This window comes from Punica granatum, chromosome 2 (genome assembly GCF_007655135.1).
Source record: "Punica granatum isolate Tunisia-2019 chromosome 2, ASM765513v2, whole genome shotgun sequence".
In the NCBI taxonomy this organism is placed as follows: domain Eukaryota; kingdom Viridiplantae; phylum Streptophyta; class Magnoliopsida; order Myrtales; family Lythraceae; genus Punica; species Punica granatum.
Genome location: NC_045128.1, coordinates 1,403,236 through 1,419,344, shown reverse-complemented (window position 1 = coordinate 1,419,344; position 16,109 = coordinate 1,403,236). Strand labels below are relative to the sequence as shown.

At 35.2% G+C, this 16,109-nt stretch overlaps 1 protein-coding gene across 1 annotated transcript; it reads left to right on the top strand.

Annotated features, from left to right (window-relative positions):
• The first annotated feature begins 7,428 nt into the window (after window positions 1-7,428).
• On the top strand, window positions 7,429-13,628 carry LOC116196849 (protein SIEVE ELEMENT OCCLUSION B-like). Its single transcript, XM_031526764.1, has 8 exons — window positions 7,429-7,758; window positions 8,248-8,343; window positions 11,086-11,325; window positions 11,508-11,704; window positions 11,808-11,902; window positions 12,030-12,160; window positions 12,279-12,755; window positions 12,879-13,628. The coding sequence occupies exons 1-8, from the start codon at window positions 7,525-7,527 to the stop codon at window positions 13,419-13,421; spliced, it is 2,013 nt and encodes a 670-aa protein (XP_031382624.1). The 5' UTR covers window positions 7,429-7,524; the 3' UTR covers window positions 13,422-13,628.
• The last annotated feature ends 2,481 nt before the right edge of the window (window positions 13,629-16,109 follow it).

The following is a 16,109-nucleotide window of genomic DNA, read 5'->3' as shown; positions in this document are numbered from 1 at the left end:
TTCTATGAACTGCTCGTGGAGTTTGCGATTCCATATAAAAATTCAAAACATTTTTGGGTGGACATGTCATTTATGTTTCTCTTTTCTTTTTCACATATTGATTGGAAATTTGAGGTGAATACTAAGCCCAATTTTATCAATTACGTTGGTCCTTACACATCAATAAAAATTACTTGTCTGAAAAGATTCAAACTTAAGTTTTGTGGAAATTTCAGTGGATATCTAAAAGAATTTGTTGTTGGTGTTATTTATTTTTTTCTCGGGAATCAATGAATGTCCACTGAGAATAAAAATGGATACATGGTAAAATGATCAAGAGTGAGGTTACAGACACAGAAAAATATAGCATTTTCACCAGAATTACTGTAAGGGAAAAATACATGTGACAAACGTAGATCAGGCAAGCACATGTAGTGTTTGTGTTATTCATTATTGACTGCTTATATATACTATTACATATTAAACAGAGAGAATTTCTTGGTGGGGCTGTTCCTTTGGATTATAGGAGGCGATTGTTGTTATCTTCGTTTACTCTTTTAGAGGATTTTGTTATTCTGCATTCTATTAATAAAATTTGCTCTTCTTATTAAAGGGGAAAAAAAAAGCACAATCTCCTACTGTACTCTTTTCTTTTTTTTTCCTTTTTCTTGGGGTGCTGAAATCACCTTGTGCACTATTCTGGCCCATGGAAAACCGAATTCCATTCACCGAAAAAACAAATCCAATTTCAGATCATTGTCCGTCGTGGCACCAATTGAGCAAGGCTCCCTCGAAAAATCCCACGTGGGATTCCCGGCCGGCTTTTGTTTCTTTTGCCAGGCAGGCAAAATGATGAGTTCCATGTTTTGGCTTACACGCACGTCAACTTGTCATCAACAATAAATTCAAGATCGCTCTCTATTTCGTATTATTCATAAAAAAATAAAAAGACCCCTCTCTACTCCTTTAAAAAAAAAGTGACAAATTATATGTTTTGAAAGAAAAAAGAAAGATAAAATTGTACGTAGTGATCCATCGGTTAAACTCGTTGAATTAATCAAAAGGGACTATAGGGCAATGTATCAGTAACAAGTAACCCAAAAACTTTAAATTGAATACTCAGTAAAATTACATATTCTTTTTATTCGCTATTAAAATTTATATTTTATTGTATTATGTTCATAAACCTTTTTGTAATAGAAAAAAAACTCATTAAAATAAAATAAATTCACTATATTTTCACCCAAAAAAAAATTCACTATATAGAATGGTTCAAGAAATTACGGGGACCATCTTAGCTATAGCTATATATATATATATATAAGTTAAATTGAGAGAGAAAATAAGGAAATATATAATTCAAGGGATATGTTATATCTCTGCAATATGAACCATTGTATTTAACAAAATATAATCTCTAATATTTCTCCTTAAGATGAACTTGTAGAACATGCAGAAACAAGCCATTCTATATCTTGCCGGGAAAGCGGTCATAACCAGCTCCATATTCCGTCAGCAATACGCCCACAACCCCATTTTATATCCAATGGGACAGTCATTTTACATTACACTGAGAAACCAGTATCACCTCGTTTTCTGTCTCGCCGGGAAAGCAGCACTTGAATAACTTCAAGATGTTCACTTTGACAAATTCTATATATTAGAAATAGGGAAAAGAGAACACTAATGGTATATATTAATGTTCGTGCCAGTCAGTAGAACGAACTCGCAAGCGTAAAACTAGTGTATGAATAAAACGATTCAGAAAATAATGGTGACCATTTTAACTCCGTATAGGTTAATTGGCGAGAGAAAATAAGAAATAGGAAATTCAAGATATATGTTAAATCACGCCTGCTGGATTTCAATAATCAATGATGATAATAATAATAATAATAACGTTTCATAATAGTACCTTATCTGGCTTTACTCCTTTTATATAAACCCACGTGCACGAAAGTTGAGATAATGAGAGGAATATGAGCCTCACATTTCTTGTCGCTTTTTCGCGACAAAATCAATTCAATTGTCCCTTTCACAAACTTATCTCAAGACTTTCGTGACATGGTGACCATTTTTTTTTTCCTTTTTTTCCCATGGTAGTCGGTTACGCGGCTACCTTGCAACAACGGGTTTGGTTTTTATTAACTTCGATGATTAATATTCGCTTGAATAGCTACGAAATATTTTAATGAATTTGGAATTCCTTCATCACAAGTCTGCAACTAAAATTAATTCATCTAAAAATGCATTCTCCCTATACTGCACTGCTCTTCGTGATTACGGTTCGACAACTTTTTTCTCTCTCTGTTTTTTTTTCTCCCAATAATCGAAGTCCACACATTGGTTGACATATCTATCATTTAATTATGGTAATTCTTAATTTGCCCTAATTTCAGGGAACAGCATCACTTACCCCCTAGAAACTATCAGTAGGTTCACTTGTCTTCATCTTTGATTTTTTCTGAAGCCGATCCTATGCGTTATCCCCACTGGATATTGACGAAAGAGATAGTATAAACTATAATCGCATATGACGCTATTAGCTGTCTTTGTCTTTCTCTTACGAGCTAGTTGGCATACAATATTTATAATATGTACATATACACATGAATAAAATGGGCAAAAACAGCAAATTTACACCGTCCATTTGGCCTTCGTTATATGGACCTCTGTCTCAACCACTCACTGGAAAAAGAGAAGATTATCGTGTTCCTTCTCGCGAGTAATTTTATTATCTAATAAAGTCAATAGGGTTAGTTTGATGATTGAAGGATATGATTTCTTTGGAAGAGTTTTAGATCCGAGTCAGTCTGAAAATCATACATGAGAATGTTCTTTATTGGATCACATGCACAACTTATTGTCGGACTGACATGTCTTATAAGTTGCACAGTATTCACTTGAACCATTGGATTAGACGGGCGAGCCCGGACATCCTTGTTAAAAAATTATTATCTAACAATAACTAGCCATTCGGATAGAGTCTAGTGTATAATATAGCCATTCCTGTAAAAACTTGGATTTTGGGAATTTAAATTTGAAACAATTGGCCTGACTAAAGAGTGTTGTATAACATTAATTATAGTGGACCAGGAAAGTTTCACTCGAATTTGATCAAACTTGGTTGATATTTCACTTAGTAAAACGTAGGTGACATTGCTATATATCCAAAGATAAGGTTGCTACGTGACTTACCTCCTTCGAGGCCATTGGATTATTGAGTTAAATGGATTTTATGGCCAAGCATCGAAATTGATACCATAAAGTGTACAGAACTTTTATCCCATTTTTCATAGATAATGAGCATATCCAATGTTTATGCATGTGATATGCTACGACTCAACAGATACAATTATCTTGATGCATAATGAGGTAGGGACAAAAAGATAAAGTTTTTTTTTTAAAAAAAGAAAGATAAAGCTGTGAAAGTAACAATTTTTGCATATATATATAAAGAGAAAGACGTTAATTAGAAAAGATAATAATTTCTATCGAATAATTGGTGTTGGGTGGTGATCGTTCTTCTTGCTAGACGTTCTATCACTCATGTGGACCATCATCATTCTTCGGCCTTTACTTTTCCACCGATAATAATTATCGTAAGCCATGCATTCACATCAATCATCAATAAATATCACATACGTACATATTATGTACAAATAGTTACGTACGCATGAAAGTACACGTGAAGATCATTTAATTTGTTGCGTAACATAACAATGTTAGAAAAGAGAAAAAGAAAAATAAAAGTTATAAATATTGATGTGTAGATGTTATAGATGAATGGATTATGAATTGTGTAAGTTTTTTTTTTTCCTGGAAAGTGTTAAATCCTTCATTAATGCTAAATATTTACAAAAACAACACCCCTCCAGTAGTCCAAACAGATCGACAGTATTGAATTAAAGTTCTTAGTATTACGTAGTTTTATTTGGTACTTCGTGGGCGTGCGGGGTAACTGCACAATAGATATGGTATCGCAGCCTATAGCGTGCTTATAAGTGACTACAAACTGTATAGCATGTAAATAATGAATCACCATGCATGAAACTCTCTTATTACTTGTTTGGGTCGTGGGCTGGGGAGGATTTATGAAGGAATGAATTACAAAAGATTAATATATACAAGCTTTTCTGGTTCACGGATGAGAAGGATTATGAAGGGTGGATTATGGAGGATTATTATATAAATTAGAGTGAAAGCCAGTTTCAGTATTCTTTTTTTCTTTTTTTGCATTTTGTTACTAAAATTGTGGAAGCATTTCCCGAAAAAATAAATTGTGAACGTAAACAAGTGATGTGGGATGACAAGTCCATGTACATGAAAAATAGACTTGACAGGTGGGGTATTCAACCTCCAGTAATGGAGCGTGTATTTTGCGGAAAAAGAGATCGAGACCAGAGAAAAGTGAAAACTATTACAGACTGGTTTATTGAAGCGGATTGGATCTGCTCTTTGAAAAGTAAAAACTTGATATTGTTGTCTTGAAATTTATGTGGTTCCATTATACATATATCATGAGTGGATATAGAGGAATGCTTTCTTTCAACAAGAAAGGTAGGATCTTATATATACTCTTAATCGCATTATTTAGATGGTAAGATAGCCTTGTTTGGATTCAAATTTTTTTTTTAACTCAACTCTACTACACTTTATTTATTTTTAATTTAACAACTCAATTATTACTTTTCTCTTTTTCTTCAATTTTTTTAACTATTCAATTCAATTTTTAATACTAAATTCTCTCAACTATTTATTACTTTTTTCATAATTTAATAACATTATCATTACTTTCTCTCAATTATTCATTACTTTTTCTATATATCAACAACACAATCATTACTTTCTCTCAACTATCCATTACTTTTTCACATTTTTTTTTCATAATTCAACAACACAATCATTATAAACCAATTAAAATCAAAATTCAACTCAATTCAATTTAAAAAAAATTAAATTTTGATTTTAAAAAATAGTGGTATAAATGGGACCCACCATATGACTTTGTATGAGTTATTTTGTTTTGTTGTGGAAAAATGGTGATATAAATGGGACCCACCCTTTGATTTTGTATAAATTATTTTGTTTTGTTGTTGGTAGAATTAAATTAAAGTAAAATTTTAAAATCCTATTTTGAAACCAAACAACCCAAATTCCCAACTTAGAAACACAAGATTGCTGGGTCTTTTTGTACTGATCAAGCTTTGGGTATTGTATGGGCTTTTTTTATTTTTCCTTTCCGGTCTGAATCTTGATATTTAGAAGTCTAATTGGACTCTGACTAATCCAGTCGAGCCGAGTTTGCCCACTAAGAGATAAAGCTCCCCCAATATGGATTTTTTACATTCACAAAGGCACAAATCCGAGATCTTATTTAAGCGAAATAAGTATCAAACCGCTTGAATTAACTCATTTGATTGTATGGGCTTTGTTTTGTTTAAAGAAAATTTTCTTAGTTTGTAAGTTTTCTATATATTAAGTGAGTAGTTTGACCATTGTAATTAATTTTCGAGGTCATAAATGAAAATACGTTCTGCTTATAAAAATAAAATAAAATTCATGTACATGTCGTCCCACTTTTGCATAGAAGTTGGTGGGAAATTTTATGGACTTCCTTGGCGGGACGATAGAATATATAAAAACAAAAATAAGAATGGAGACATATGCGCCGCATAAGATATGAGATCTTTTTGGGGATGACCTTTCGTCTGATCATCAGTGGCATGAGTATGTGAGATCCGTTCTTCATGATTATAGGAAAATTCATGATTTCATATAATTAAGTCGGGGCACTGACATGAGAGTACAAAGAATCCAAGGTGTTCGTATGGAAAGAGAAAACAGATCAATCGTAACACACACACGGAGAATAATCAATGAGAATTCATCACCGTTTACAGAAAATAGTTGGTGGATGATTAATATAGCTACTTGGAGTCCAGCGAAGAAGAATGGATTCCCTTGAAATCGAATAATAGTCTAGGTTACTTTGTGTTTAAGCTAGTCGGTAGCCCACGTATTCCCCGGGTCAATTTTTAATGGTAAGAGAAAGAAATCGTAGAGGCATATGAGTAAAAATTTTGGGAATCGAAAAGAATTAGTGGAGTTTGAGAAAAAGAATATAATTTAATGAGAGGGCATTACGAAATATCTACGTGTCCACTCCTCCTGACACAAAAATGTTTACGTGGCAACTCTTCCTAGTATGAATGGAAGATTCTTGTGAAAGTAGTATAAATTATATAACATATGGATAAATGGATATAGATTCTCGTCTTTCATGCGGTGCATGTTGGGGATTTGTACATGAAAACAGATGGTTCGGAGACGATGACGGAACCGAATTTGGATTCAGAGAAGGCCAACTTTGGAGACGATGTCGATCACGAACTCGAAGTCGAGGATTATGAGAAACACGATCTTCGATCAACGATCGCTTCGAGACATAGATCAACGCTTTTCGAAAAGAGTTATTTGCCCCTACACAAAGTTACTATTCGGTTTCTGGCGAGTCTTTTCTAGGATACAACAAAGACTTTGTGTGTTCTACGATTAGTAAACTAATACAACACCCTAACTCTCTCACTCAATATTTTGGAATTATTTTGATTAATCGACCATATTGACTTTTGGCACGAAACCTTCTATTTATATGTGTTCAATAGGCACCATAGTATATGATACAGGGACAGATCCGTCAACTTAGTATATGATATAAGAGAATGCGCAAAAATATATAAATAATCTGTATGTCTCGATCGGTAAATATTAAACCTAAATCTAAGGCTTTGTTTGGGAATAGATTTGAGTTTAACTTCATTTTATTTTAATTATGAATAATTATATTTATTTAAAGTTGTAATAGCTATGTTGATGAATTATGGAAAAAAAAATAGAGTAATAAATAGTTGAGAGAAAATAATGATTGTATTTGTTGAATTGTAAAAAAAAAAAAATGAATAGTTGAGAGAATTTAGTATTAAAAATTGAATTTAATGAAAATTAAGATTAAAAAATCAAAAAAATGAGAAAAATTAATAATTGTATTATTGAATTGAAAATAAGTAAAGTTAAATAAAATAGAGTAAAAAAATTATTTTATTCTTAAATAAAGCCTCAATATCTTGGGCCGAAAACACTATACTAGGTGTAAGTATGGAATCTCATTTAAAAGAAAAAAAATAAAGAAAAATGAAGACAAATGAAAGCTTACACGTCTGTTATTCAAATGTCCACCGAGAATATATCGGTCCCCTTTTTAGAATATCATCCCTTTTTTATATTAAACTCCCGATCATCCTCTATAATCGAGAAAAAAAAATTCATTTCATTCATGATAAGAGAGGAGGTCAAAAACGTAATTTCAATGGCAGAGATATTTTGGCATGAGGATATTTGTCTCCCTCCTCGACTCAACCGCTATAAATGAAGCCCAGCCAGCCCGATGAACACTTCAAGGCTTACCAACGTTAAGCAAATCAAGATCATAAGCGTACTCTCCTTCCTTTAAGTTACCTTGTGTTCTCTGATCAGTCTAGTTTCATGGCTAGCATCGTTACCCATTTCTTTGGGAAGCCGACGGAGCGCAGCAAGCAGGTCGACCAGAGCATGCTCACGAGCTTGCTCAACATGTTCGAAGACGAGAAGTTTGCGAAGGAAATGCTCGACACCCACGCCCCCAATGAAGGGGACATCGATGCTCAGTCCCTCTTCATTCTCGTCGAGAACACTCTCAAGGGCGCCACTGGGATTGTCGATGGCGTTGTCAATCCCAAGGTATAGAAAAGAAAGACATATTTATATATATAATAATTAAAAGGTGTCACCAAAGGTTTTGGAGCTATATAGGGCCCAACGTAAATACACTCTGTTCTAAAAGTATCAAATCCGGAATATTTGACTATGCCTATGGATATCTTTTCTATGCAAGAAAAAGAGAAGGCTGTAAAAAATGAACTTTTTTATTGGGTCATATGACATAATACATGATATACTTATTACATACAAAACTTTCTCATTTGACTAATGAGCTAAATTACTAGCGGGACGATGGTGGCAGATTTAGTGATGACATATGTTGTTGAAAGAATAATTTTGAGGATTTATACATCATATTAATAATTTCAGTGTGTAACTAATAATAATTATTATTATTATTTTAGTTATTGATCCAACCGAAGAAAAAAAGAATAATTTTGAGGATTTATATATCATATTAAATGCAGTGCGTGACTTTCCTTTTTTTTTTTTTGGGGAGTGGGGTAGGGAAGTGGGTCAGCACCAGCAAGTGGAGTGGAGTATAAGTCTGCAAAGGACGGATTAAATCCGCCCGTGGAGGCTATTAGCGAAGTGACTTGTCAGGTATGTTCTTAATTTAATTTAATTCCTACTATGCATGTTCGGGCTGCGGCCCGTAATTGACCCAAAAAAGAAAATAATAATACCATCCATGGACTGGATCTACGGTAGTTTTCCATAAAACGCAAATTTGAGGAAACAAGGACAGTAATCTACGGTAGCTTTCTTCTTCACCCCCCCCCCCCCCCCCCCCCCCCCCCCCCCAAAGAAAGGAAAAGGAAAAGGAAACAAAGAAAAACGGACAGTTATCTTTTCCTTACTTCGTGAAAAGGACAATAATTTGAGAACATTACTCCTCATTATAGAACACGTTTACTTAGGGAAAAAGAGTGTGGAGCGTTGAAGAGCATGTTTTAAATTGATAATAGAAATATGTCAAGTCCGATTCTCGTTCGATTCGCATTCTGAGACTACTTATATTCATTTGTTAGTTATATATTATAATTTTTATTTTATTATACTAAATTTATGAATTTCTTTTCTAATTAATCTAAAATAAATACATGTTGATGTATCTAATATATATATATATATATATATTTGTCTTGAGTATAACGTTCGCTTACTAAATAATAATTATGACTTTAATAGGTTTTTTTTTTTGGGGTGGTATCTGACTTTAATAGGTTTACCTATTAATAAGAGCAATAAGTCTTATTTATGAGTTAGTTGATAGGTGCTTTTTTTTTTTCAATCCGGGGTGTTCGGACTTTACCCGACTAATCTCTCGGGCTCCGTGAACCTCTGACGGCACACGGAGCGGGTAATTACATGAAATGCGCTTCGGTGGTCTCAAAAGGATTCGAATTCGAGTTTTGGTATAAATTTAAATGGATATTAATCACTAAGTCAAACCCTTAAAGTTGTTGATAGGTGCTATTGACTGTACGTGAGTGACTGACTTTTTTTTGTTGTAGACGCTAACCTCTGATGAATTTTTCATCTAAAAAATTGCTCCTTATATTATTGTCCTATTTTTTACTTTCCACGCGTCTACTCTTACATGTAGCCACTCAGAAAATTTTGAATAATTTCACATCATAATGATTTGGTGGGAAAAAATCAATAAAATTATTACAATTAAAAAGATTTATCACAATTAATCGAGTAATTATCACTTATTATTTAATTTATTGTAATTTAATTGATTTTTCCTCATGTCATGTGGTGAAGTAGGATCACCTAATAATCTCGCTGGAGCCACTAATCACAGAGAATGTACATACTTACCTTATTTACTAGGGTCTAAGACTAGCGCAATGCCTGATCAATTCTTTAAACGAATGTCGTCAAATATAGCAAGCCAATGCAAGTTCTTTCTGAAATGGAGAACTCGCTTTCCAAAAACCCATCTATCTACAACATTAGAGAGTAGAAAAGTAGGCAAAGAAGGCGTGTCAAAAAAAAAATTCACCGATTTCTTTTTGGTTTATAATAGTAGTTTGTAAAGTATAATTGAAACTAAAGATAAAACTATTTATATGTAATATTTATGAACTTTCAATTGATAGTATATAATCTAAATTTTTAAATGATTGTTCTAATTAATATTTTATAGGTATAAAGGCTAATATTTATCATGTTAATTTTAATATAAATTTTTAATATTTCTAATTAAAAAATTATGATCATAATATAATATGTTTTAAGTGACATTGATATGAGATGGACGAATTTTTCTTGTAATAAGGGTTTAATATTCATTAAAAACGTCTCGCAGTTACATTCGAGTTAATATCTAAGCAAGAATTAGTCTTAGTGAATAGATAAGTGTAACTTTATGTTTCACAAAAAATAAGGACATTTATAATGTTACAAATAAAAAGAGACCACTTAAATTAGTGATAAATGAAAATAGACTTCTTATGAACATGGGTTGGTTTTAAGGGTGTGGACATCTCTTACCGTATGGTAAGGTCTCGGTCAAATACAAGTTTTATGATTGGAGAAAATTCACGCTCCAAAAAATTTTATCCTTTACTGGCACAAATTAGATTAGTTGGACATGTTAAACTTTCGAATACCATATGGTGCACATCGAAAAAATTGTATAATAAAAAAAATTAAAAAATTAAAAAATATTTTAAAATGGGTAGCTGAAATGCAATATTTTTATATTTTTCTCTTTTAGTGCATTTGGCCATCTAATTCATCTTATGAGGGATTAGAAAGATTTTGAAAAAAAAAATCTCAATTGTAACCATGGGGATTTGATCTTGAGCATTTTTGTTGATTTTTAAAGCTCCAACCAACCAAGCTGAGGAACTCTACAATTTCAATTAATTTTATTTGACATGATAAAAAGTGCGGAGCAAAAAAAAAAAGAGGTAATGACACATGGCAACTCAATATAGATTAATTGGACCTGTTTAACTTCCGAATACCATGTGGTGCACATCGGAAAAAATGTATAAACAAACAATATAAAAATATTTAAAAATATTTTTAAAAGGGGAGCTGAAATGCAATATTTTATGTTTTGATCTTTTAGTGCATTTAACCATCTAATTCATCTTATGAGGATTAGTAAGATTTTGAAAAAAAGAAAAAAAAAAGCCTCAATTGTAACTATGGGGACTTGATCTTGGGCAAGTTTTAATGCATTAAAAGATATTACATCACATTGTATATATTGACGTCTTTCAATATTTAATTGTAAATTTGCTGAAATATTTTCTTCCCATTTCATTAATTGCTATATTACCTTAAGTTAATGAATGGTAATTATTGCCATTAACCTTACAGCTTACATGCAAAGCACTTGACACCAAAAATGTGCGAGAGACTATGGCGTCTCTACTTCATGAGCTATCGGGCTACTCTTGGGTGTCCAAGGCTGTGCTGACCCTCTCCTCCCTGGCCATCTACTATGCCGACTTCTGGCGGCTTGCTCGGGTCGAACCCTCGGACAAGCTCGGGGAGTCAGTCGCCATACTCAGGGGGTTACCTGCAATCACCAAACCGGCTGACCAGACAAAGATCCAGGTATCAAAGATGAATATAGTTCACGAATTTATTCCACTTGTGGTCCGGTCCCTTGTTACTGAGATGCCCAATTCCTTTCTCATTGAACCGGACTGCATTAAACAATTATTTAGTTCTTCTGAACCTTCCTGGACATCGAAATTTATGGATATCCAATACACTCGTACCTTGCTTATTGGCAGGTGTTTGGGGTGCTTAATGACATGATCAAGACCATACTGGACATGACCGGGTGCATAGTTGAGTTCGAACAGGAAAGCAAGGATGTGCCCGAGCTATCCACGGCCATCGATATCTCCACCAGTGTCACCCAGATCATCATCTCGATCCTTGCTTGCTCCATTCAGTTCACTACCCTCATCAGTTCTGTGGTGGATGAGTACGTTAATAATTTCTTTTTCTTCATATACCCCAACTGGCTAGGTGTCGCATGAGGTTTACTATATGAAAACAACTGATGAATGCTTTCTTTATGGTTTAAGGTCGAAGGGGAAGGATCTGCCTGCATTTGCTCGCAAGGTGAATGTGGTCCATCACACAATCAAGAGACAGCTCGAAGACTTCAAACAAAAAAAGGGTGAGCCACGCGGTTCCTTCGATTATATCTGGGTCTAATCGGCAATCAATTTCACATAAGAACAAGTCAAATGAAATAATCGGACGCTAACGGGATCTGATGGAGGAAAGGTTGCTTGACGATACAGAGGAAATTAGAGAGCACCAAAGGCTGCAGAGGCTTTTTAAGGCCCCTACGGACAATGTTGAGCTCATTAAGGCGATCTTTTACACAAAAGATGACCCTCAGCCACTTTATCTCGGCTCTAAGAAGTCTACAGTACGTCATTTGCTAATTTCTTTTTCCGATTTACCTGTCCAATTGTAATATGCTATAGGGAGCAGGTGACGGTAAATGTGTCATTGACACGATATATTGTCCTTCAAATACAAAACAGGAGAAGATTGACTCCCTGCGAAGGAAGAACGTGTTGCTGCTCATTTCAGACCTGAAATTCAGCTCCTACGACCTGTCGATCTTGGTGAACATATACAAGGAATCCGAGTTCCATGAGAGCCGGTATGACATCCTGTGGGTGCCCATAGTGGACCAGGAGACTGAGGACATGCCGAACCAGTTCGAGAACTTGCAGTCCCAGATGCCATGGTACACGGTGCACTACCCCACCCTGATCAACAAGGTTGCGATTAAGGTCATCAAGGAGAAATGGCACTTCCGGCAGGAGACAATGGTGGTGGTATTGGACCCACAAGGTAAGGTTGTGTGCTCGAATGCGATCAACATGATCCGAATGTGGGGCTTCAAAGCATTTCCTTTCACCGACTCCGTGCTCTCAACAATCTGGAAGCAACGTGATGTCAGCTGGTTCGAGCTGCTAGTGAATGACTCGGTCATTCCAAAGATAGAGGAAGCGGTAGGCATACATACAATGATCTCCATTTACATCCTCGGTCATAACATTGGATGTGTCTAGCAAAAACTCTCTCACTTTTCTAACTGTCAATCGATTATATGTTGGCTGTGATTTTGAAAACAGATCAAATCGGATAAATTGATATTCCTGTATGCAAGTGAGGACACGAAGCAAGTGCACGAGATGGAGGAGAGCATAAAGAAAATGACTGACGACTCGGGAACACCGATCTTCGCGTACAATGTCACTAAAATCACACTGTTCTGGACGAGGCTGGAGAGCTGCATGTTCTCGATGATGCAAGCGAAGATAGATGTCCTCGACTCACTCATGCAGGACATCCTCAAGCTCTACACCAACTTCAAGAAGGAAGGCGGATTCGCTCTCTTCACCAAGGGCACGCGGGTCGTGATCAACAGTCCACTGACCTCTGCCTCCAAGGTCGTGTCGCAGTATGATGCTTGGAAGAAGCAGGTGAACCAGAGTGGCAAGACATTGGAGGTTGTGTTCAGAGAGTACCACGACAGGGTCGTGACTCCTGAGACGTGCCACCACTTCTACATCCCCAACATGGTCGGGCACATGCCAGAGAACGTCAAGTGTCCGGTTTGCCCACGCATCATGAGGAACATTGTCAAGTTCGAATGTTGCCATGGAGCCCATTGAGAAATATATGCTGGCGTGTCTCGTTTAAATGTTGTTATGTTTGTGCTGCAGCGAGGAGAAGAGAAATGAGTGTGTGGAGAGATGACGACCTATAACATATCTATGTTTGGCCTTTTGGCTGAAACTATATGTATGCACCTTTCATGTTGAATAAAATGTTTGGGTGATGACAATAGAGAAATATGGACATTATATGCATGATACATATATGTGTTGTGTATCTATCAAGTTCATTACATCGACCTTGTCCAACTATATATATGAACAGGATCCCTTATTGATGATTGTTGCTATATATATGCACACTTCGACTGATGTGGCCGGATCTGCGGTCCCAAATACCATCGATTCACTGATCAATGATGTCGTTGCTTTCCTGTATTGCTCCACTACTCTCCTACGCCCTTGATGTATTACATCTGTACTCTCGTAAACCGTTGATCTACATGGCTTTAATTTTTAATGAAATCTCAATTGTTTTAACGCCAGCCCGGCAATTAAATTGTGATTCAGGACGTCCTGATTTGACAGTCGACAAGCTGTGATTAAAAAGTTTCGAGAAAAATCTACATTTGTGTATATATGCACCGAGTCGATATAAGGGGACCTTGGCTTAGGTCATTCGAGGAGAGCTGCTGAGAAGTGACCATGAGTTGGGCAGGCCACGGCATGGGCATCCATAGACCGTGTGGTCCATTAACTTTTCAGTCTGCAAGCAACGGCAAATATCCTTTCTTCTTGTTCCGCATATTGTTTCCTTAATCGATGATTCAAATCTTGCATGTCAAATTAATGAGATCGTTGAAAAAGTGTTATTACAGCTAAAGTTGTAAGCAATGGCTTCATCTATCCAACAATCCAGTTGAACATAAATGAAATCTTGAATTGCATATAGAAAGAAAACGAAACCACTTCTATTCTCGGAGTTGAGGTATATGAAGAAGTAGCCCAACTAAAACCATCAACGAATCTCATCAATGTCGTAACATGAATAATCAAATTAGATCGAAAATAAGTTGAAATATATAGAGGCTAATGTCACTGCATATTATATTCAGTTAATCACAAGGCTCCTCCAGTTAATGGGTCTTGTTATGTTTTTTTTGGGGATTTTTTTTTTGTTACAAAAGACGCCCAAACCTATTACAATGAAATAGAAATTTTAAATAACTAATAAATGAGCACGATAGTCTTACTAGGCATTAAACTTGCGATATCTAAATTAACAAGTGAGGGCGTGCGCCACTACGCTATATTTCTTTTTATGGAAAGGGAAAGAAGGTTGCCTTAGTCCTTAACCTTCAGCATTTCTGCCATTCTGGTCCTAAACTTTTTTTTTTTTGCTATTCTTATCATCAACCTTCCGCGTTTTTGCCACTTTGACTCCACGGTTACATTTTTCGTTCAATTTGCTGATGTGACAATTAAAAAATATATTTTGTAATTTTACAATAAAATAAAAATAAAAAATCGGATGATGAATACGAATTTTTTAAAAAAAAAGAAGAAGAAGAAGGGGAAGAATCAGAAGAGAGGGATGGGGCTACCACCGCCAACCGCCTACACCCAATGATGGTTGCCGGCGACCAGGGAGAAATCCGAGGGTTGAGCCCCCCGCCCCCCGGGATTTCTCCCGATTTGAGAGAAATCGGGTGTGCTTGGGGGTTGGGGACATGTCCGCCGGCCACCCACTCCTCGAGGTAGTCCCCGGTGAGTTTCGACTTTGTTGGGACCATCGTCGGGGAATGGGCGGCCGGCGGGTGTGCCCACCCCCTGATATCTCCCGATTTAAGAGTGGTTCTCCTATATCGGGAGAAATCAAGGGGTAAGGGCTGCCACTGCTGGCCACCCACCCCTGACAGTGGTCGCCGACAATTTTCGACTTTGCCAATAACCCCCATTGGGGGTGGGTGGCCAATGGTGGCAAGCCTCAGCCTTCACTCCAGATTCTGCCGCCTCTTCTCCTTTTTTATTTTTTAAAATTCGTTTTGATTTTTTGTTTTGATTTTAATTTAAAATTTCAAAGATTATTTTTTAATTGTCACATTAGCAAAGTTAATGGAAAATGTAACCATAGGATCAAAGTGGCAAAAAATGTAAAAGATTGAGAATAATAATAACAAAAAGAAAAGGTTTATGACCAAAATAGCTAAAATGTTAAAGGTTGAAGATCAAAAATTGCCTTTCTCCCTATGCAAAATTATTCTTTTAACACATTAATTTTGAGCATTTTCCTGATTTAGTTCACCTGTTATTTTTCTATTTGTTTTCATTCATTAGCTTTGCTTATTGTTTTAGCCCTTTTCGTTTTTATTTTTTTTGTTTCGTCATGTATCTTTGGTTGCATTTCTCCTTTCTTTCATTAATCAGAGTTTGTTTGATTTTGCAATCAAATTTTTAAAATTTTAACTTTAACTTTAATTCTACTCACTATATAACAAAAATCAATACTTTTTTATTTTTTTAATCATTCAATTTAATTTTTAATGTTAAATTCTATCAACTATCCATTACTTTTTTCAAAATTCAACAACACGATCATTACTTTCTCTCAACTATTCAATATTTTTTTACATTTTTCTCATAATTCAACAACACAATTATTACAACCAAATTAAAATCAAAACTCAACTATACTTAACTCTAAAATCAAACACACCAAATTTTCTATTAAGGAAGAGGTTAAGT

Excerpts from the sequence above, each read along its gene's own strand:
- LOC116196849 (XM_031526764.1), top strand. The coding sequence starts at position 7,525 with ATGGCTAGCATCGTTACCCATTTCTTTGGGAAGCCGACGGAGCGCAGC. Across the intron at positions 7,759-8,247 it reads ATGGCGTTGTCAATCCCAAG|GGAAGTGGGTCAGCACCAGC; the intron begins GTATAGAAAAGA and ends GGAGTGGGGTAG. Across the intron at positions 8,344-11,085 it reads TTAGCGAAGTGACTTGTCAG|CTTACATGCAAAGCACTTGA; the intron begins GTATGTTCTTAA and ends TTAACCTTACAG.